This window comes from Lagenorhynchus albirostris, chromosome 3 (assembly GCF_949774975.1).
Source record: "Lagenorhynchus albirostris chromosome 3, mLagAlb1.1, whole genome shotgun sequence".
Classification (NCBI taxonomy): domain Eukaryota; kingdom Metazoa; phylum Chordata; class Mammalia; order Artiodactyla; family Delphinidae; genus Lagenorhynchus; species Lagenorhynchus albirostris.
In genome coordinates, this window is record NC_083097.1 from 123,875,039 (window position 1) to 123,897,738 (window position 22,700).

The 22,700-nt window shown below is 41.8% G+C and overlaps 1 protein-coding gene across 1 annotated transcript; it reads left to right on the forward strand.

Moving 5' to 3' along the window:
• The first annotated feature begins 2,024 nt into the window (after positions 1-2,024).
• Positions 2,025-5,176, forward strand: SCGB3A2 (secretoglobin family 3A member 2). Its single transcript, XM_060146468.1, has 3 exons — positions 2,025-2,079; positions 4,554-4,756; positions 5,153-5,176. Exons 1-3 carry the CDS (start codon positions 2,025-2,027, stop codon positions 5,174-5,176), a joined length of 282 nt encoding a protein of 93 aa, XP_060002451.1.
• The last annotated feature ends 17,524 nt before the right edge of the window (positions 5,177-22,700 follow it).

Sequence of the window (22,700 nt, forward strand, 5' to 3'; positions counted from 1 at the left end):
CGGATTGATGGTGGGACTGCCTGGTGTGTGTGGGACCGCAGATGAAAGGGCCTTTCTGGAAGGAGCTGGAGCCATGGAGAAGTGGCCGTCACTGCCCGAGATGTCTCCTGAAGCAGAGGGAGGGAGAAGCACCCTGATTTCTCCCTTTCTCTCCCCTCCAATCTTTCCCAGTGCCTCCCGTTAGCCGATCCTAACCAGAAAGCAGTTGGCTGGGAAGTCTGGAGACCACAGTTGGTAAAACTGAGCTTCCTATAGTGCAGGGCAGAGGGGGGGACATGCACAGAAAGGATGTGAGAGCAAAATGGAAACAACCAGCAGAGATGAGGGCAGTACAGTTTTTGTATCCTATAGAAAGGTCATAACATAAAAATAAAGGATGGCATCAACTCGCCACCACTTTACCACACACAACCTTGGCCCTGTGAGAGTTCTGGAACATCAACATCCCTGGCTAGGTGATAGTTCCCCAGGAAAAACTGAAGCCGTCTCTGGCAGAGAAAGCAGTAGAAGGGGCAGGATTGCGTACGTGTGGCAGTAATACATGATCTCCTCCATGCAGTTTATAATGTAGCAGAAAACTAAAGAAATGGCAGTTATAACTCGGTAATGTACACAAATGAATAGCAGGTGACACCTGTTAGGTGTTAATCTTGGTTTGGTACAGTTATATCCTGGATCTACATAACTACATTAAATCCTCATAACAATAACACACCCTCAAGTGGGGCCCCAACTCCTGGGGCCCCAACTCCTGGCCTTGCACCTAGAGGGGACTATGTCTTGACGTATCTTCCTCACAATGTTCTGAGTACCCCTTCAGTGGCAGGGGGAGGCTGGGGCCAGCAATGTCATTTGGTCAGGGAGCTCCGAGCTGGGACTGGGATCCACCTGGACCCTGGATCTTATTTCTCCCCTTCAAGTGTCGTTCTTTCTCTCTTTCCGGTACCAGATACCCCAAGGAACGCTAGGACTTGGGCTTACAAATAGGGTCATCCTAGGGCCCCATGGCTGAGTACTGGTTGCAGGAGGGCAGCCTTGCAAGCAGATTGTTCCTATGGTCAGCACAATATTTCTTTTGCATGATTACAAGGGACTGGACTGCCAGAAGGGTACTGACATGCATATTTTGGTGACCCAAGTTGTCCATATAGATGGGGTGTTGTAAAAAAATTTTTTTTCTCAGGGTCACACACCTTTGAGACCATCTTGCTGTTAGCTGTTAAATGTCCCATTTTAGATGAGGAGAACAATACTATAGAATGAAATACGTCAAATCTAAGGTTACACAAAGAGTAAATATTGAATCCCAGGTTTTTAGAAAGGCATTTTGATTTTCGATCCTGAGCTATATGAGAACACAGAGAAGGCATGACCCTGGGTGTTCCCCAAATAAGTGGGAGACACTAGAAATGGTAGAAGATCTTGCCATAGTAGATGTGTGAACAGGGATGGGGTGGGTGGAGGTAAATTCCAGAGAAATGTGGCACTAGATGCCAGTAAGCTGAGTCTGTATTATTTCAGGGCTAAAGGGACGTCGGGATTACTCCCACACCTGGCGAGCTCATCAGTTAATATGTTTCTCCAAACTTTATTAGGAAACTGGAGGAAAGCAACATAATTTTCACCCTCTTTAATCCCAATATGAAACCTTCCCTTCTTTTCAGAGTTCTTCCAGAAGGACTTTTAGAGCTCTTTGCTTCCCACCCGCAAGTCTGTGTAAGAGCTTATGCAAGAGATCCTTGAGAGTGTTTTAAGATAGGGCTTTGTTTCTCATGGGAACATGAGGGAAAACGGAAAAAACCTCCAATTTGTTTAGTGAGAAAACACGACCTCCATGCTTTTCTTCCCTGGGGCGAGTCAAGTGGTCGTGACTGAAATTCAGGTCCCTGTTTGGTGTATAAATATGGGTGTGTGCAAAAGCCACTGCCACACTTGGTACAGCAAGGGGAACCACTGGCTTGGTGGACTCATTAGGTTTTCCAGTTTAATCTTAAACTCCAGGTAAATATCACAGATAACGTACAATGAAGCTGGTCACTGTGTTCCTGCTGGTGACCATCAGCATTTGCAGTTACTCTGGTAAGTAGCTGGGAACATATGATATTTCTCTATTTTTCTGTTAACAGGAACACAACTATTAAGCCTAGGCTCCCAGTGGAATATGGTGGAGGGAGTTTTAGAGCCACAGAATAGTAAGGTCAGAAGGGACTTCAGATGCCCCCTGCTCCCAGCTCCAAGCTCTAACCCAATACAAGTACCATCCCTGGTGTATCCTACAAAGAAGTTAACCAGCTACCACAGAGGTTCAACAAACGCACTTCATTATTGAACTTTGGCCACCATTAATTTTCCTTAATTTTGAGTTAAGATCTGATTTTGTGACTTCTTTCTTTTATGTTTCTGAAACTATGTGGAGTCATTCTTGCTATCATCTCTAATCAGATTGCAGCGTTGGTTCTCTTGAGACATAGCTACATTTATCTGTTCAGACAATCAATGGGTATTTGCTGAATGGCTATAAGCTGTTGGTCACTGGATAGGCATTAGAAGATTCAGAACTGAATCAAACATAAATATTGTTCTCAAGGTTCTTACAGTCTGGCAAGGGAGAGAAGACTTCTACAGAAGTCACTGCCGTACTAGACCAGTCATTAATGCACAATGACAATACAGATAGAGCTCTGTGGGAGAGCTGAGGGGTGAACAGTTCCATTTCTAGGTAGGGTATAGAGTCTGATTTCTTGGAGGAGAATGGAAACTGATCCTTTCTTTTTGGAGGGAGTCATATAGGAAGAGATATTTGGGCGCATCTGCAAAATCCATCATCATGGCCACTGCTCATTTGGAGAACAAAAAGCTTTGAGGGTCTCCCCCCTGGAATATGTAAGTACGTACAAAGAAGACACTCACCAAAGTGTTGAAAATAAGAAGTACGGAGATTAATCGTGAGAAACTGTGTGATACCTATGCCTACATTGGCAACTTTGGCTTGTGAATTTTTTTTGAATTTTTGAACTGATTTGTAACTTCACCAGTTTTGGCTATTTTGTTGTCCTTTAGTGTCTAAGGACACATGGGAAGACGTGGCAGCAGAAAGATGGGTGGAGGGGAAATAAATATCCCCCTTCTGGGGGAGAGTTTTGGAGGGAAAATCGGTGGTAGAAGATGAAGGGGAAATAGGTGCGCAAGCTTCATTTTTAAGATTTGAATGGGAAAATAAAAAGTATTACAAAGAGAATGAAGTACTGGCAGGGTCTTAGCCAGCAGGAGGATGTGTGTCTTATGTGTGCGCTTCTGCATGTATGTATTTATACATACGCAAATGTGTTTTGTAAATATATGTATCATAAGCATTATCCTCATTCTCTAACCTCTTCTGTGTGAAAGTTATCTTTCTAAAGCTGAAGGTATAAAAATGCAATTATTCCATATAAGAGGCTTGATAGCTCCCCATTACCCTTGGGGAAAAAAATCTCAAACTCATCTGTATGACATTCAAGGCTTTGAAAATCCGCCCCACCCAAGTTGCAGCCTAACCTTCTTTATCCCTCCTTAGCACACCACACTGGAATTCTGAAGAAGACTCACCATCCTGTGTATGCACTTTCACCTTAATATCTCAATGCCTTGGTTAATTTTGTTCCTCTTTAAAATGCTGCTCCCCTTATTTACCTGTGATCCTGGCATTTGCCTCAAGACACATCTCCTGCAACATCTTTTCTTGGAAGATTCCTGTAGCATTCTCCTAGGTTAGAATTAATCATCACTTCTTTTGTGTTTCCATAGAGCTTTGTCCATAATATTAGCATAGCACATGCTGCACTGTGGCATACACAAATCTTTATTTTCCACCAGACTGTGTGAGTTTTCTGAGTGGAATATCTTGTTTTATTCATCTGTGTATCTGCACCAACTGGCATAGAGTCTGTGTTCACTTATGTTTGTAGCATTGAGTTGGACTGGTTGGGAGCAGTTTCCTGGGCTGTGGTTGGGTCCATTCACATCTCCAAGTGGAGGTTCATTATGGCATCTTCCCTTTGGTTTCAAGCTTGTGGGCTATGGAGACAGCCACATGCAAACTATACTCCCATCTAGTCAATCACCAGTATCTTTTGAGTGCTTACTGTATGCCCGGGTCTGTCCTAGGCGTGGGTGATGGTAGTGAATAAAACTCAAATTTCTTATTCTCTTGAATCCTACATACTAGTGACAGGATGAAGGCAAAGTAAAGAAATGAATAAAGATTTAATACTTTAAGTAGTGGTAAGAAAAAATAAAGATAGAGGGTGACGGGTGATACCATTTTAGATACATCTCTGAGAATGTAACATCTGAGGAGAGACCAAATTAGGAAGGAAGAAAGGCATGTAGTTATCTGGGGAAAGCAAGTTCTAGAGAGGTGGAATGGGAGGGGCAAAGGTCCGGAAGCAGATGTTTTCTTGAGAAATCAAGATGAGTAGGGCTGGAATGGAGCCATTAATGGAGAGAGTGGAAGGTGGTGTTATAGGAACTGGAATTGCCTTGTTTTACCTGGGATCTCTTTTGCTCCGCAGCTACCGCCTTCCTCATCAACAGTTTGCCACTTCTTGTCAACAAGGCTTTACCTTTACCTCTGGACAATGTTCTCCCAGTCATGGACCCACTTAAGCTTCTTCTGAAAACTCTGGGCATTTCTGTTGAGCACCTTGTGGAAGGGCTAAGGAAGTGTGTGAGTGAGCTGGGACCAGAGACCTCTGAGGCCGTGAAGAAACTGCTGGTAACTACAGCTTGTGGGGCTGACTCATCAAAGGGCAGGGCTTAGTCACCGTGAGTGCCCACCCTCTCCACCCACTCCCACCCCACCTTGTTCTCATTTGTGAACCTGTATTTCCCCCTTGCTTACTGTACTCATACACATTTCACATGTCCTGGAATCTCAAGGAAAGTGCAATATCCACAGTTCTAGAAGGAATTTTTGAATGAGGCAGACGTATGCTAGTCGTGAAATGTGTGCCACTTCCCAGCTTTGTGATTCTGGATGGGACTTAACCACTCTGAGCTTTTGTTTCTTTGTAAGTAAAATGGTAGCGAAATAGGATAGTGACTATTTTTGGAGATGTGCTAATGATATGTAAGCTGCTCTTATTTTTAATATTGCCTTTTTGACTTTCAGGAGGCACTCTCATATTTGGTGTGACAGCAGAAAAAAGCAAGAGTGGAGGAGGGAGGGAGATGATGCTCTCCTCCACCCTGGCTGAAACTCCTTCCATCCTAAAATTCAGTGACCCCTGAAAAGAATGAATAAAACAATGAACAGACTTCAGTTTGTCCTATTTTTATTTGGGAAGCTCTATTCAGAAGGGACTAACTACATAATTTTTTCCTTGTGTTATAAACTCTAGAGAGCCTGTTGTTATAAAGACAGCTTGCATTTTCAGTAAGGAGTAATGATTTTTTCCATCTCCTTATCTCTAACTTGAATGTCTCCATTTTCTTCAACTGTTGTTTATCTGACAATGTTTCCAGATGCCTTATGTTCCTATTTCCCTACTTCTAAAGATTTTTTTTTCATCTTTATTGGAGTATAATTGCTTTACAATGGTGTGTTAGTTTCTGCTTTATAACAAAGTGAATCAGTTATACATATACATATGTTCCCATATCTCTTCCCTCTTGCGTCTCCCTCCCTCCCACCCTCCCTATCCCACCCCTCCAGGCGGTCACAAAGCACCGAGCTGATCTCCCTGTGCTATGCGGCTGCTTCCCACTAGCTATCTACCTTACATTTGGTAGTGTATATATGTCCATGCCTCTCTCTCGCCCTGTCACAGCTCACCCTTCCCCCTCCCCGTATCCTCAAGTCCGTTCTCCAGTAGGTCTGTGTCTTTATTCCTGTCTTACCCCTAGGTTCTTCATGACATTTTTTTTTCTTAAATTCCATATATATGTGTTAGCATATGGTATTTGTCTTTCTCTTTGTGACTTACTTCACTCTGTATGACAGACTCTGGGTCTATCCACCTCATTACAAATAGCTCAATTTCGGTTCTTTTTATGGCTGAGTAATATTCCATTGTATATATGTGCCACATCTTCTTTATCCATTCATCCGATGATGGGCACTTAGGTTGTTTCCATCTCTGGGCTATTGTAAATAGAGCTGCAATGAACATTTTGGTACATGACTCTTTTTGAATTTTGGTTTTCTCAGGGTCTATGCCCAGTAGTGGGTTTGCTGGGTCATATGGTAGTTCTATTTGTAGTTTTTTAAGGAACCTCCATACTGTTCTCCATAGTGGCTGAACCAATTCACATTCCCACCAGCAGTGCAAGAGTGTTCCCTTTTCTCCACACCCTCTCCAGCATTTATTGTTTCTAGATTTTTTGATGATGGCCATTCTGACTGGTGTGAGATGATATCTCATTGTAGTTTTGATTTGCATTTCTCTAATGATTAGTGATGTTGAGCATTCTTTCATGTGTTTGTTGGCAGTCTGTATATCTTCTTTGGCGAAATGTCTATTTAGGTCTTCTGCCCATTTTTGGATTGGGTTGTTTGTTTTTTTGTTATTGAGCTGCATGAGCTGCTTGTAAATTTTGGAGATTAATCCTTTGTCAGTTGCTTCATTTGCAAATATTTTCTCCCATTCTGAGGGTTGTCTTTTGGTCTTGTTTATGGTTTCCTTTGCTGTGCAAAAGCTTTGAAGTTTCATTAGGTCCCATTTGTTTATTTTTGTTTTTATTTCCATTTCTCCAGGAGGTGGGTCAGAAAGGATCTTGCTGTGATTTATGTCATAGAGTGTTCTGCCTATGTTTTCCTCTAAGAGTTTGATAGTTTCTAGCCTTACATTTAGGTCTTTAATCCATTTTGAGCTTATTTTTGTATATGGTGTTAGGGAGTGATCTAATCTCATACTTTTACATGTACCTGTCCAGTTTTCCCAGCACCAATTATTGAAGAGGCTGTCTTTTCTCCACTGTACATTCCTGCCACCTTTATCAAAGATAAGGTGTCCATATGTGCGTGGGTTTATCTCTGGGCTTTCTATCCTGATCCATTGATCTATCTTTCTGTTTTTGTGCCACTACCATACTGTCTTGGTTACTGTAGCTTTGCAGTATAGTCTGAAGTCAGGGAGCCTGATTCCTCCAGCTCCATTTTTCGTTCTCAAGATTGCTTTGGCTATTTTGGGTCTTTTGTGTTTCCATACAAATTGTGAAATTTTTTGTTCTAGTTCTGTGAAAAATGCCAGTGGTAGTTTGATAGGGATTGCATTGAATCCGTAGATTGCTTTGGGTATTAGAGTCATTTTCACAATGTTGATTCTTCCAATCCACGAACATGGTATATCTCTCCATCTATTTGTATCGTCTTTAATTTCTTTCATCAGTGCCTTATAATTTTCTGCATACAGGTCTTTTGTCTCCTTAGGTAGGTTTATTCCTAGATATTTTATTTTTTTTGTTGCAATGGTAAATGGGAGTGTTTTCTTGATTTCATTTTCAGATTTTTCATCATTAGTGTATAGGAATGCCAGAGATTTCTATGCATTAATTTTGTATCCTGCTACTTTACCAAATTCACTGATTAGCTCTAGAAGTTTTCTGGTAGCATCTTTAGGATTCTCTATATATAGTATCATGTCATCTGCAAACAGTGACAGCTTTACTTCTTCTTTTCCGATTTGGATTCCTTTTATTTCCTTTTCTTCTATGATTGCTGTGGCTAAAACTTCCAAAACTATGTTGAATAAGAGTGGTGAGAGTGGGCTACCTTGTCTTCTTCCTGACCTTAGTGGAAATGTTTTCAGTTTTTCACCATTGAGGACAATGTTGGCTGTGGGTTTGTCATATATGGCCTTTATTATGTTGAGGAAAGTTCCCTCTATGCCTACTTTCTGCAGGGTTTTTATCATAAATGGGTGTTGAATTTTGTCGAAAGCTTTCTCTGCATCTATTGAGATGATCATATGGTTTTTCTCCTTCAATTTGTTAATATGGTATATCACATTGACTGATTTGCATATAATGAAGAATCCTTGCATTCCTGTAATAAACCCCACTTGATCATAGTGTATGATCCTTCTAATGTGCTGTTGGATTCTGTTTGCTAGTATTTTGTTGAGGACTTTTGCATCTATGTTCATCAGTGATATTGGCCTGTAGTTTTCTTTCTTTGTGACATCCTTGTTTGGTTTTGGTATCAGGGTGATGGTGGCCTCATAGAATGAGTTTCGGAGTGTTCCTCCCTCTGCTATATTTTGGAAGAGTTTGAGAAGGATAGGTGTTAGCTCTTCTCTAAATGCTTTATAGAATTTGCCTGTGACGACATCTGGTCCTGGGCTTTTGTTTGTTGGAAGTTTTTTTTTTTTTTTTTTTTTTTTTGCTGTACACGGGCCTTTCACTGTTGTGGCCTCTCCCGTTGAGGAGCACAAGCTCCGGACGCACAGGCTCTGGACGCGCAGGCTCAGCGGCCATGGCTTACGGCCCAGCTGCTCCATGGCATGTGGGATCCTCCCGGACCGGGGCACGAACCCGTGTCCCCTGCATTGGCAGGTGGACTCTCAACTACTGCGCCACCAGGGGAGCCTCTGTTGGAAGATTTTTAATCACAATTTCAATTTCAGTGCTTGTGATTGGTCTGTTCATATTTTCTATTTCGTCCTGATTCAGGCTTGGCAGTTGTGCGTTTCTTAGAATTTGTTCATTTCTTCCAGGTTGTCCATTTTATTGGCATAGAGTTTTGTAGTAATCTCTCAGGATCTTTTGTATTTCTGCAGTGTCAGTTGTTACTTCTTGTTTTTCATTTCTAATTCTATTGATTTGAGTCTTCTCCCTTTTTTTCTTGGTGAGTCTGGCTAATGGTTTATCAATTTTGTTTATCTTCTCAAAGAACCAGTTTTTAGTTTTATTGATCTTTGGTATTGTTCCCTTCATTTCTTTTTCATTTATTTCTGATCTGATCTTTACGATTTCTTTCCTTCTGCTAACTTTGGGGTGTTTTTGTTCTTCTTTCTCTAATTCCTTTAGATGCAAGATTAGGTTGTTTATTCGAGATGTTGCCTGTTTCTTAAGGTAGGATTGTATTACTCTAAACTTCCTTCTTAGAACTGCTTTTGCTGCATCCCATAGGTTTTGGGTCGTCGTGTCTCCGTTGTCATTTGTTTCTAGGTATTTTTTGATTTCCTCTTTGATTTCTTCAGTGAGCACTTCGTTATTAAGTAGTGTATTGTTTAGCCTCCATGTGTTTGTATTTTTTATAGATCTTTTCCTGTAATTGATATCTAGTCTCATAACGTTGTGGTCTGAAAAGGTACTTGATACAATTTCAATTTTCTTAAATTTACCAAGGCTTGATTTGTGACCCAAGATATGATCTATCCTGGAGGATGTTCCATGAGCACGTGAGAAAAATGTGTATTCTGTTGTTTTTGGATGGAATGTCCTATAACTATCAATTAACTCCATCTCGTTTAATGTATCGTTTAAAGCTTGTGTTTCCTTATTTATTTTCATTTTGGATGATCTGTCCATTGGTGAAAGTGGGGTGTTAAAGTCCCCTACTATGAATGTGTTACTGTCGATTTCCCCTTTTATGGTTGTCAGTATTTGCCTTATGTATTGAGGTGCACCTAAGTTGGGTGCATAAATATTTACAATTGTTATATCTTCCTCTTGGATCGATCCCTTGATCATTATGTAGTGTCCTTCTTTGTCTCTTGTTTTAGTCTTTATCTTAAAGTCTATTTTGTCTGATATGAGAATTGCCACTCCAGCTTTCGTTTGGTTTCCATTTGCATGGAATATCTTTTTCTATCCCCTCACTTTCAGTCTGTATGTGTCCCTAGGTCTGAAGTGGGTCTCTTGTAGACAGCGTATTTATGGGTCTTGTTTTTGTATCCATTCAGCCAGTCTGTGTCTTTTGGTGGGAGCATTTAATCCATTTACATTTAAGGTAATTATCGATATGTATGTTCCTATTCCCATTTTCTTAATTGTTTTGGGTTTGTTATTGTAGGTCTTTTCCTTCTCTTGTGTTTCTTGCCTAGAGAAGTTCCTGTAGCATTTGTTGTGAAGCTGGTTTGGTGGTGCTGAACTCTCTCAGCTTTTGCTTGTCTGTAAAGGTTTTAATTTCTCCATCAAATCTGAATGAGATCCTTGTTGGGTAGAGCAATCTTGGTTGTAGGTTTTTCTCCTTCATCACTTTAAATATGTCCTGCCAGTCCCTTCTGGCTTGCATAGTTTCTGCTGAAAGATCAGCTGTTAACCTTATGGGGATTCCCTTGTGTGTTATTTGTTGTTTTTCTCTTGCTGCTTTTAATATGTATTCTTTGTATTTAATTTTTGATAGTTTTATTAATATGTGTCTTGGTGTGTTTACCCTTGGATTTATCCTGTATGGGACTCTCTGTGCTTCCTGGACTTGATTAACTATTTCCATTCCCATATTAGGGAAGTTTTCAACTATAATCTCTTCAGATATTTTATCAGTCCCTTTCTTTTTCTCTTCTTCTTCTGGGACCCCTATAATTCGAATGTTGGTGTGTTTAATGTTGTCCCAGAGGTCTCTGAGACTGTCCTCAGCTCTCTTCATTCTTTTTTCTTTATTCTGCTCTGCAGTAGTTATTTCCACTCTTTTATCTTCTAGGTCACTTATCCGTTCTTCTGCCTCAGTTATTCTGCTATTAATCCCTTCTAGAGTATTTTTAATTTCACTCATTGTGTTGTTCATCATTTCTTGTTTCATCTTTAGTTCTTCTAGGTCCTTGTTAAATATTTCTTGCATTTTCTCTTTTCTATTTCCAAGATTTTGGATCATCTTTACTATCATTCTGAATTCTTTTTCAGGTAGACTGCCTATTTCCTCTTCATTTGTTACGTCTGGTGGGTTTTTATCTTGCTCCTTCATCTGCTGTGTGTTCTTCTGTCTTCTCATTTTCTTATCTTACTGTGTTTGGGGTCTACTTTTCGCAGGCTGCAGGTTCGTAGTTCCCGTTGTTTTCGGTGTCTGTCCCCAGTGGCTAAAGTTGGTTCACTGGGTTGTGTAGGTTTCCTGGTGGAGGGGACTAGTGCCTGTGTTCTGGTGGATGAGGCTGGATCTTGTCTTTCTGGTGGGCAGGTCCACATCTGGTGGTGTGTTTTGGGGTGTCTGTGGACTTATTATTATTTTAGGCAGCCTCTCTGCTAATGGGTGGGGTTGTGTTCCTGTCTTGCTAGTTGTTTGGCATAGGTTGTCCAGCACTGTAGCTTGCTGGTCATTGAGTGAAGCTGGGTGTTGGTGTTGAGATGGAGATCTCTGGGAGATTTTAGCCATTTGATATTACATGGAGCTGGGAGGTCTCTTGTGGACCAGTGTCCTGAAGTTGGCTCTCGCACGTCAGCGGCACAGCACTGACTCCTGGCTGGAGCACCAAGAGCCTTTCATCCACATGGCTCAGAATAAAAGGGAGAAAAAGTTGGGTGAAAGAAAGAGGATAAAATAAAATAAAATAAAGTATGATAAAATAAAATAACATTATTAAAATAAATAATAAAAAATAATTATTAAGAAAAATTTTTTTAAAGAAATTAAGATACAAAAAAAAAAGTGTGGACAGAACTCTAGGACAAATGGTGAAAGCAAAGCTGTACAGACAAATTCTCACACAGGAGCATACACATACAGACTCAGAAAAAGAGGAAAAGGGGAAAAAATAATATATCTTGCTCTCAAAGTCCACCTCCTCAATTTGGGATGATCCGCTGTCTTTTAAAGTATTTCGCCTATGCAGGGTACGTCATGTTGATTGTGGAGCTTTAATCCGCTGCTCCTCAGGCTGCATGGAAACATTTCCCTTTCTCTTCTTTGTTCTCACAGCTCCTGGGGCTCAGCTTTGGATTTGGCCCCGCCTCTGCCTGTAGGTTGCCTGAGGGTGTCTGTTCTGCGCTGACAGGATGGGGTTAAAGGAGCAGCTGCTTCTGGGGCTCTGGCTCACTCAGGCCGAGGGGAGGGAGGGGTGCGGATGCGAGGTGAGCCTGCGGCGGCAGAGGCCGGCCGGATGTTGCACCAACCTGAGGCCGCCATGCTGGGGAAGTTGTCCCTGGATCACGGGACCCTGGCAGTGGCGGGCTGCACAGTCTCCCCGGAAAGGGGGTGTGGATAGTGACCTGTGCTCGCACACAGGCCTCTTGGTGTTGGCAGCAGCAGCCTTAACGTCTCATGCCCGTCTCTGGGGTCCGCGCTGTTAGCTGCAGCTCGCACGCCTCTTGAGCTCCTTTAAGCAGCACTCTTAATCCCCTCTCCTCGTGTACCAGGAAACAAAGAGGGAAGAAAAAGTCTCTTGCCTCTTTGGCAGGTCCAGACTTTTCCCCGGACTCACTCCCGACTAGCCGTGGTGCACTAACCCCCTGCAGGCTGTGTTCTCGCTGCCAACCCCAGTCCTCTCCCTTAGTCTCTGACCTAAGCCTGAGCCTCAGCTCCCAGCCCCACCCGTCCTGACGGGTGAGCAGACAAGCCTCTCGGGCTGGTGAGTGCTGGTCGGCACCGATCCTCTGTGCGGGAATCTCTCCGCTTTGCCCTCCGCACCCCTTTTGCTGCACTCTCCTCCATGGCTCCGAAGCTCCCCCCCTCCACCACCCGCAGTCTCCGCCCACGAAGGGGCTTCCTAGTGTGTGGAAACCTTTCCTCCTTCACAGCTCCCTCCCACTGGTGCAGGTCCAGTCACTATTGTTTTGTCTGTGTTTATTCTTTTTTCTTTTGCCCTAACCAGGTACGTGGGGAGTTTCTTGCCTTTTGGGAGGTCTGAGGTCTTCTGCTAGCATTCGGTGGGTGTTCTGTAGGAGTTGTTCCACGTGTAGATGTATTTCTGATGTATCTGTGGGGGGGAAGGTGATCTCCGTGTCTTACTCTTCCACCATCTTCCCCCTCGTCCAGAATTTTTTTTAAAAAAAAAACCTTAAAATAAAAGCACTTTATTTGATTATAATTCTGCAATTTGCCTTGGGTTCACCTGGATAGCTTTTCCACTGGTCTTACCTGGTGACACTCTGATAGTTTAGATGGAGTAGATGCTCCAAAAAATGAAAAGATGCTCAACCATTACCAATTATTAGAAAAATGCAAATCACAGCTGCAATGAGATATCACCTCACACTGGTCAGAATGACCATGATCACACAATCTACAAACAATAAATGCTGGAGAGGGTGTGAAGAAAAGGGAAGTTTTACAAGCTTCATTTGTTTGGAGTCTACATCACCAGAATGTGAGGTTTGATTAAGTTAGCAATTATATTAGTGCCACTCCATGGCTTCACAGACCCTTCCACCAAGTTAGGCCTCTACTACGTCATCCTCTGGCAAATGGTTCTGAACTATCCTTTCCTTTCCCCAATGCTACCGTGTACTATGATTACAGAATCATCTTTTCCAAGACACAATTCTGGCTCTATACGACCACCTATAAAATAGATTTCAAGCTCCTTAGCATGGCATACAAGGTCTTTCATGATCTGGCCTTACTTTACATGTCTAGTCTCATCAATATTCCTTTCTTGACATGTGCTCCAGCCCCAGCCATGCTGAAGAGATAACTAAATCTCTTTGCTGCTAACACTTTTTTGTTTGTTTTGTATGTTTTGTTTTGTTTTTACGGTACGCGGGCCTCTCACTGTTGTGGCCTCTCCCGTTGCGGAGCACAGGCTCCGGACGCGCAGGCTCAGCAGCCATGGCTCACGGGCCCAGCCACTCCACAGCATGTGGGATTTTCCCGGACTGGGGCATGAACCCATGTCCCCTGCATCAGCAGGCGGACTCTCAACCACTGCGCCACCAGGGAAGCCCTGCTGCTAACACTTTTATGCCTTACTGAAAAAACTCAAGCTTCTTCCCACCTACGATGTCTGCCGTGGTCTGCCTCCAGACTTGGGCTTGTGCCGGTCTTGGGGCTATTTGCCCTTAGATCCATTCCCCGTGCTTTCCATGCTCTGCTCCATATTAGGGGGAGGGAGGGGACATGATGCTGACCCCTGCAGGTGGTTCCCGGGTCAGTTTCTCAGGTTCCCATGTCAGTTGACATTTGGGCTGCATTCTGCCCCAGGAGGCCCAGGCAGGAGATGGGAGGTGGGAAAAGGGGAAAGGCCAGAGTGTGGCCTCCCCTCTCTCTCTGTCTCTCTATTTGGGAGAAGTCTCTGGAAGTGCCTGCACTATGTCTGAGCCACCAGGTCCTGCTGGATAAGTTTATATTTGTTTCAGCTTTTGGCTGGTGACTCCAGTCCCTGGACTCTTGTTACACCATCTCTTTTTTTTCTCTCCAGCTGAAGTTCATAGTGGCTTCCTGCTTTTATCAGTTTCTAAGCTGCCTCACCATCACCTATTTGATTTTTTTAGGTCTTCTATCACCTATTGAGTCAATTCTGTGCATTACATTTCCTCTGTTCTAAGCATACAAATAGTTTCTGTTTCCTGGTTGGTTCCTGACTAATATATTGTTAACTTCATCTCCTCTGTGAAGATTACCTTGATTCCTGCTATTTCTTTTTATTTATTTATTTATTTTTATTAGAGTATAGTTGCTTTACACTGCTGTGTCAGTTTCTGCTGTAGAGCAAAGTGAATCTGCCATACATACACATATATCCCCTCTACTTTGGGTTTTCTTCCCATTTAGGTCACCATAGAGCACCAAGTAGAGTTCCCAGTGCTATACAGTAGGTTCTCATTAGTTATCTATTTTATACATAGTAGTGTAAACATGTCAGTCCCAATCTCTTAGTTCATCCCACTGAAGCCCCTTTCCCCCTTGGTATCCATACGTTTGTTCTCTACATCTGTGTCTCTATTTCTGCTGTGCAAATAAGATCATCTATACCATTTTTCTAGATTCCACATGTATGCATTAATATATGATATTAGTTTTTCTCTTTCTGACTTACTTCACTCTGTATGACACTCTCTAGGCCCATCCATGTCTCTGCAAATGACACAATTTCACTCTTTTTTATGACTGAGTAATATTCCATTGTATATACATTCCACATCTTCTTTATCCATTCCTCTGTTGATGGACTTTTAGGTTGCTTCCATGTCCTGGCTGTTGTAAATAGTGCTGCAGTGAACATTGGGGTGCATGTGTCTTTTTGAATTATGGTTTTCTCAGGGTATATGCCCAGTAGTGGGATTGCTGGGTCGTATGGTAGTTCTATTTTTAGTTTTTTAAGGAACCCCTGTACTGTTCTCCATAGTGACTATCTATTTACATTCCCAACAACAGTGTAAGAGGGCTCCCTTTTCTTCACACCCTCTCCGGCATTTGTTGTTTGTAGATTTTGTGAGGATGGCCATTCTGACAGGTGTGAGGTGATACCTCATTGTAGTTCCGAGTTGCATTTCTCTGATAATTAGTGATGTTGATCTTTTCATTTGTTTGTTGGCCATCTGTATGTCTTCTTTGGAGAAATGTCTATTTAGGTCTTCTGCAAATTTTTTGATTGGGTTATATGGTTTTTTTTGATATTGAGCTGCATGAGCTGTTTGTATATTTTGGAGATTAATCCTTTGTCAGTTGCTTCGTTTGCAAATATTTTCTCCCATTCTGAGGATTGTCATTTTGTCTTGTTTCCTTTGCTGTGCAAAATCTTTTAAGCTTCATTCAGTCCCATTTCTTTATTTTTGTTTATATCTTCATTACTCTAGGAGGTGGATCAAAAAAGATCTTGCTGAGATTTATGTCAAAGAGTGTTCTGCCTATGTTTTCCTCTAAGAATTTTATAGCATCTGACCTTATATTTAGGTCTTTAATCCATTTTGAGTTTATTTTTGTGTATGGTGTTAAAGAGTATTCTAACTTCATTCTTTTACATGTAGCTGTCCAGTTTTCCCAGCACCACTTATCGAAGAGCCTGTCTTTTCTCTATTGTATATTCTTGCCTGCTTTGTCATGGATTAGGTGACCATCAGTGTGTGGGTTTATCTCTGGGCTTTCTATCCTGTTCCATTGATCTATATTTCTGTTTTTGTGCTAGTACCATACTGTCTTGATTACTGTAGCTTTGTAGTATAGTCCAAAGTCAGGGAGTCTAATTCCTCCAACTCTGTTTTTCTTTCTTGAGATTGCTTTGGCTATTTGGGGTTTTTTGTGTTTCTGTGCAAATGGTAAAATTTTTTTGTTCTAATTCTGTGAAAAATGCCATTGGTAATTTGATATGGATTGCACTGAATCTGTAATTGCCTTGGGTAGTATAGTCATTTTTACAATATTGATTCTTCCTATCCAAGAACATGGTATAGCTCTCCATCTGTTTGTGTCATCTTTGATTTCTTTCGTCAGTATCTTATAGTTTTCTGCGTACAGTTCTTTCGCTTCCTTAGATAGGTTTAGTCCTAGGTATTTTATTCTCTTTGTTGCAATGGTGAATGGGATTGTTTCCTTAATTTCTCTTTCTGATTTTTCTTTGTTAGTGTATAGGAATGCAAGAGATTCCTGTGTATTAATTTTGTATCCTGCAACTTTACTCAATCCATTGATGATATTTAGTAGTTTTCTGGTGGCATCTTTAGGATTTTCTATGTATAGTGTCATGTCATCTGCAAACAGTGACAGTTTTACTTCTTATTTTCCATTTTGGATTCCTTTTATTTCATTTTCTTCTCTGATTGCTGTGGCTAGGACTTCCAAAACTATGTTGCATAAGAGTGGACGCCCTTGTCTTGTTCCTGATCTTAGAGGAAGTGCTTTCAGTTTTTTACCATTGAGAATTATGTTTGCTGTGGGTTTGTCATATATGGCCTTTATTGTGTTGAGGTAGTTTCCCTCTATGCCCATTTTCGGAGAGTTTCTATCATAAATGGGTGTTGAATTTTGTCAAAAGCTGTTTCTGCATCTACTGAGATGTTCATATGGCTTTTATTCTTCAATGTGTTAATACAGCATATCACATTGATTGATTTGCATATATTGAAGAATCCTTGCATTCCTTGGATAAATCCCACTTTATCAAGGTGTATGATCCCATTAATGTGTTGTTGGATTTGGTTGGCTAGTATTTTGCTGAGGATTTTTGCATCTATGTTCATCAGTGATATTGGCCTGTAATTTTCTTTTTTTGTGATATCTTTGTCTGGTTTTGGTATCAGGGTGATATTGGCCTTGTAGAATGAACTTGGGAGGTTCCTCCTTCTGTAATTTTTTGGAAGAGTTTGAGAAGGATAAGTGTTAGCTCTTCTCTAAATGTTTAATAGAGTTCACCAGTGAAGCCATCTGGGTCTGGACTTTTATTTGTTGGAAGATTTTTAATTGCAGTTTCAATTTCATTACTTGTGATTGGTCTGTTCATATTTTCTATTTCTTCCTGATTCAGTATTGGAAGGTTGTACTTTTCTAAGAATCTGTCCATTTCTTCCAAGTTGTCATTATTTTGGCATATTGTTGCTTGTAGTAATCTCTCATGATCTCTTTTATTTCTGCAGTGTCAGTTGTTACCTCTCCTTTTTCATTTCTAATTCTATTGATTTGAGTCTTCTCCCTTTTTTTCTTGATGAGTCTGGCTAATGGTTTTTCAATTTTGTTTATCTTCTCAAAGAACCAGCTTTTAGTTTCATTGATCTTTGCTATTGTCTTCTTCTTTTCTATTTTACTTATTTCTCCTCTGATCTTCATGATTTCTTTCCTTCTACTAACTTTGGGGTTTTTGTTGTTGTTGTTGTGCTTATTTCTCTAGTTGCTTTAGGTGTAAGATTAGGTTGCTTATTTGAGTTTTTTCTTGTTTCTTGAGGTAAGATTATATTGCTATAAACTTCCCTCTTAGAGCTGCTTTTGCTGCATCCCATAGGTTTTGGGTCCTCGTGTTTTCATTATCATTTGTTCCTAGTTATTTTTTGATATTGTCTTTGATTTCTTGGTTATTTAGTAGCATATTGTTTAGCCTCCAAGTGCTTGTGTTTTTTACGGGTTTTTTTTCCTGTAATTGATTTCTAATCTCATACGTTGTAGTCAGAAAAGATGCTTGATACAATTTCAATTTCCTTAAATTTACTGAGGCTTTTTTTGTGACCCAAGATGTAATCTATCCTGCAGAATGTTCTGTGTACACTTGAAAAGAAAGTATATTCTGCTGTTTTCAGATGGACTGTCCTATAAATATCAATTAAGTGTATCTTGTCTAATGTGTCATTTAAAGCTTGTGTTTTCTTATTAATTTTCTGTCTAAATGATCTATCCATTGGTGTAAGTGGAGTGTTATAGTCCCCCAGTGTTATGGTGTTACTGTCAGTTTCCCCTTTTATGGCTGTTAGTATTTGCCTTATGTATTGGAGTGCGTGTTGGGTGTGTAAATATTTACAAATGTTATATCTTCTTCTTGGAATGATCCCTTGATCATTATGTAGTGACCTTCTTTGTCTCTTGTAATAGTCTTTATTTTAAAGTCTATTTTGTCTGATATGAGTATTGCTACTCCAGCTTTCTTTTGATTTGCATTTGCATGGAATATCTTTTTCCATCCCCTCACTTTCAGTCTGTATGTGTCCCTAGGTCTGAAGTGGGTCTCTTGTAGACAGCCTATATATGGGTCTTGTTTTTGTATCCATTCAGCCAGTCTGTGTCTTTTGATTGGGTCATTTAATCCATTTACATTTAAGGTAATTATCGATATGTATGTTCCTATTACCATTTTCTGAATTGTTTTGAGTTTGTTTTTGTAGGTCTTTTTGTTCTCTTGTGTTTTCTGCCTACAGAAGTTCCTTTAGCATTTGGTGTAGAGCTGAATTCTCTTATCTTTTGCTTGTCTGTAAAGCTTTTGATTTCTCTGTCGAATCTGAATGAGATCCTTGCTGGGTAGAGTAATCTTGGTTGTAGGTTTTTCCCTTTCATCACTTTAAATATACCCTCCCTCTGGCCTGCAGAATTTCTGCTGAAAAATCAGCTGATAACCTTATGGGGAGTCCCTTGTATGTTTTTTGTTATTTTTCCCTTGCTGCTTTTAAAATTTCTTTTGTATTTAATTTTTGATAGTTTGCTTAATATGTATCTTGGCGTGTTTCTCCTTGGATTTATCCTATATGGGACTCTCTGCCCTTCCTGGACTTGACTGACTATTCTTTTTCCCATATTAGGGAAGTTTTCAACTATAATCTCTTCAAATATTTTCTCAGACCCTTTCTCTTTCTCTTCTTCTTCTGGGACCATTATAATTCAAATGTTGTTGTGTTTAATGTTCCAGAGCTGTTTGAGTCTGTCCTCATTTCTTTTTATTCTTTTTTCTTTATTCTCTATGGCAGTTATTTCCACCATTCTATCTTCCAGCTCATTTATCCATTCTTCTGCCTCAGTTATTCTGCTATTGATTCCTTCTCGTGTATTTTTCATTTCAGTTATTGTGTTTTTCATCACTGATTGTTTATTCTTTACTTCTTCTAGGTCCTAGTTAAACATTTCTTGTATCTTCTCGATCCTGCCCTCATTCTGTTTCTGACATCTTGGATCATCTTTATTATCAGTACTCTGAATTCTTTTCCAGGTAGATTGCATATTTCCTTTTCAGTTATTTGGTCTTGTGGGTTTTTACCTTGCTTTTTCATCTGCAATATATTTCTGTGTCATCTCATTTTGTCTAACTTACTTTGTTGTCTCCTGTCTGCAGGCTGCAGGGTTGTAGCTCTTCTTGCTTCTGTTGTCTGTCCCCTGGTAAGTGAGGTTGGTCCAGGGGCTGGTGTAGGCTTCCTGGTGGGAGGGACTAGTGCCTGTGCTCTGGTGGGTGGAGCTGAGTCTTTTCCCTCTGATGGGCAGGGGTGCATCATGTGGTGTGTTTTGGGGTGTCTGTGAGCTTAGTACATCTTTAGGCAGCCTGTCTGCTGATGGGTGGGACTGTGTTCCTGTCTTGCTGGTTGTTTAGTGTGAGGTGTCCAGCGCTGGAGCCTGCAGGCAGTTGGGTGGAGGTGGGTCTTGGTGTCAAGATGGATACCTCCAGAGAGCACATGCCAATTAATATTCCCTAGGCCAGGGAATTCTCTGGTGGTCCAGCGTCCTGGATTCAGCACTCCCACCGCGGAGGCCCAAGCCTGACCCCTTGCTGGGGAACCAAGCCACACAGCACAGCCAGAGAAAAAAGAAAAACAAAAAAAGAAAGAAAAAAACAAAACCCAAGACAAAGAGCAAAAACAAACGGCAACAATGATAACAACACATAAAAAAGAAGGAAAACAAATAAACAGACAAACTAAACCCAAGACAAATGATAAAACAAAACCAAACCAACAGGAACAAAGAAACAGACAAAAAGAGAAAAAAGAAAACAAGAAACAAAGAACTCAAAGATGAAAACAATCAATAAAGCCTAAACTAACAAAAACAAAAAATGAAAAACAAAACAAAACGAGAGCAACTAAAAAAAAGCAAAGAATACATAAAACAAACACATAAAAATGATCAAAAAAACTCCAAAGAGCAAAAGCAAGAAAAAACACACAAAACAACAACAAAGTAAAGTAAAAATAGAAAAAATATGTATTAAAAAAAGTAAAAATATTAAGAACAACAACAGAACAAAATGAAACAAATAAGAAAAGAATAATAGTAATAAGAATATTTTCCTGGGGACTCTTTCTCAGTGTTCTTGCTCCCACAGTGAGCCACAGCCAACCCCTGCCTCTCCAAGAGGCCCCCCAGTACTTCTAGCTAGATCTCTGGACCTGCTGTGGGCACTATGGGGCCAGCTCAGACTCTGACCTGGCCCAACTCCCATGTGTACTTGGCCCCAGAGTCCACTGCTGCTAAAGCTAGACTGTTCTCAGTTGTGGGAACACTCATTGTCTATTCAGATATTCCACAGATGCAGGATTTACCAATCCAATCACGGGGACTTAATCCACAGCTTGTGCAGCTGCATGGAGAGATTTCTCTTCCTCTTACTTAGTCACACTGTCCCTGGGGCTCAGCTTTGGTTTTGGTCCCACCTCTGCATGTGTACCACCCTCAGGCATCTGTTCCCCACCCAGGCGAGAGAGAGAGCGAAAGCAGCAGCTGATTGGGGCACACTTACTCAGGCTGGGGAGGGGTACGGTGATGACAACTGGGGTGTGTGTGAAGTGGCAGAGACCAGCAGGCAGTTGCAACAGACTGGGGCATGCTCACTCTGGTGGGAGTCCCTTCCAGTGCCTGCAGAGTCAGGGGCTGGCTTGTGAGGGTAGTGGTGGCCCTGCCCCTTATGTACAACAATGGCAACTTGTTTCTTAGGCAGACCATTCTTCCTCTAGGGCACTCCTGGCTGCAGAGTCACTCCCATTCCCTCTCTTGTATCCATGCAGCCAACAGCAGTCCTCTTCCTGGATCTGCTCTCTTAATCCCATGCTTAATCACTCAGCCCCTGCCAGCACTGGCAGATTACCATCTCAAGGAGGCTCTGGCATGAGTAGCACTCAGGACCCCAGAGCCTACATGGGCAGAGGAGGCCTTGGCTTGAGGGGTGGGTGAGCCTGCTCAGATGGCTGCCCCTCCCAGTGCCCATGAAGGCTGAAGCAGGCAGGTGGGGAAGGGGGTTGCAGTGGTGGCCCTGCCCCTTGAGCGCCACTCAACAATGACACCTTGCTTCTATGGTGTCCCGGGCTCCCTCCACAGACTTTCCTGGTTGTAGAGCTCCTTAGTCCTGTCTCTTCAGGCTGTCTTTTCACAGCCAACAGCTGTCCCCTCCCTGGGTCCATGCTTCAAACCTCACCTTCCAGCACCCAGCCCCTCTCTGCAACAGGAGACACACGACTCAGGCTGGGGTGCGCAGGGCTGTAACACAGACCGTGTGCACAGTTCTTACTTTCTCCTGCGTTCCACAGACTGTCTGCTGTGTTCCCCTTTGATCCCCCAAAGGTCTCTTTCTGTCCCAGCTAATTTCCCCATGGTGCCGGGGTTTTTCTGAGTGCAGGAATCTCTCCTCACCTTCAGTTTCCTGCCATGGTTGCTGGTCCCTTTTCTAATTCCTCTTTTCTATTTTTCTTTCATCCTACTTGGCGAGGGGATTTTTCTTGTCCTTTCAGGTGTCCAAAGTCTTCTGCTAATGTTCAGCAGGTGTTCTGTGAGAATTGTTCCATTTGTAGATGGATTCTTTTTTTTTTTTTTTTTTTGCGGTATGTGGGCCTCTCACTGTTGTAGCCTCTCCTGTTGCAGAGCACAGGCTCCAGACGTGCAGGCTCAGTGGCCATGGCTCACGGGCCCAGCCACTCCGCAGCACGTGGGGTCTTCCTGGACCAGGGTACGAACCCGTGTCCCCTGCATCGGCAGGTGGACTCTCAACCACTGCGCCACCAGGGAAGCCCTGTAGATGGATTCTTGATGTACTTGTGAGGAGAGACAAATTCTGCAACCTCCTATCCCTCCACCTTGTCTCCTCCTCCCGCCATTTCTTAACCCCCGTGTTTTTTACAGCTAAAATTGTTGAACCTTGTGAAACTTCCTGTTTTCCTTTCTCACTTTGCCTGTGTCTACTAAGAACAGACTGGGTTGCCCAGCTGTATTAATATATAACCCCAAATCTCAGGGGCTTACATCCACAACATTTAAATTTTTTTCTCATACTATGGCCATCTTGGGTTGACTATAGCTCTCCCCATGTTGCCTGAATTCTGTGACCCAGAACTGATGGAACAGTCTTTGTCTGGAGCATTTCTGATCATCATGGCTCATGAGGAAAGAGAACTTAGTGAACCATGGGCTAATTTTTAAAGCTTCTTCTTGGAAGTGATCCTGTCTTGTTTCATTG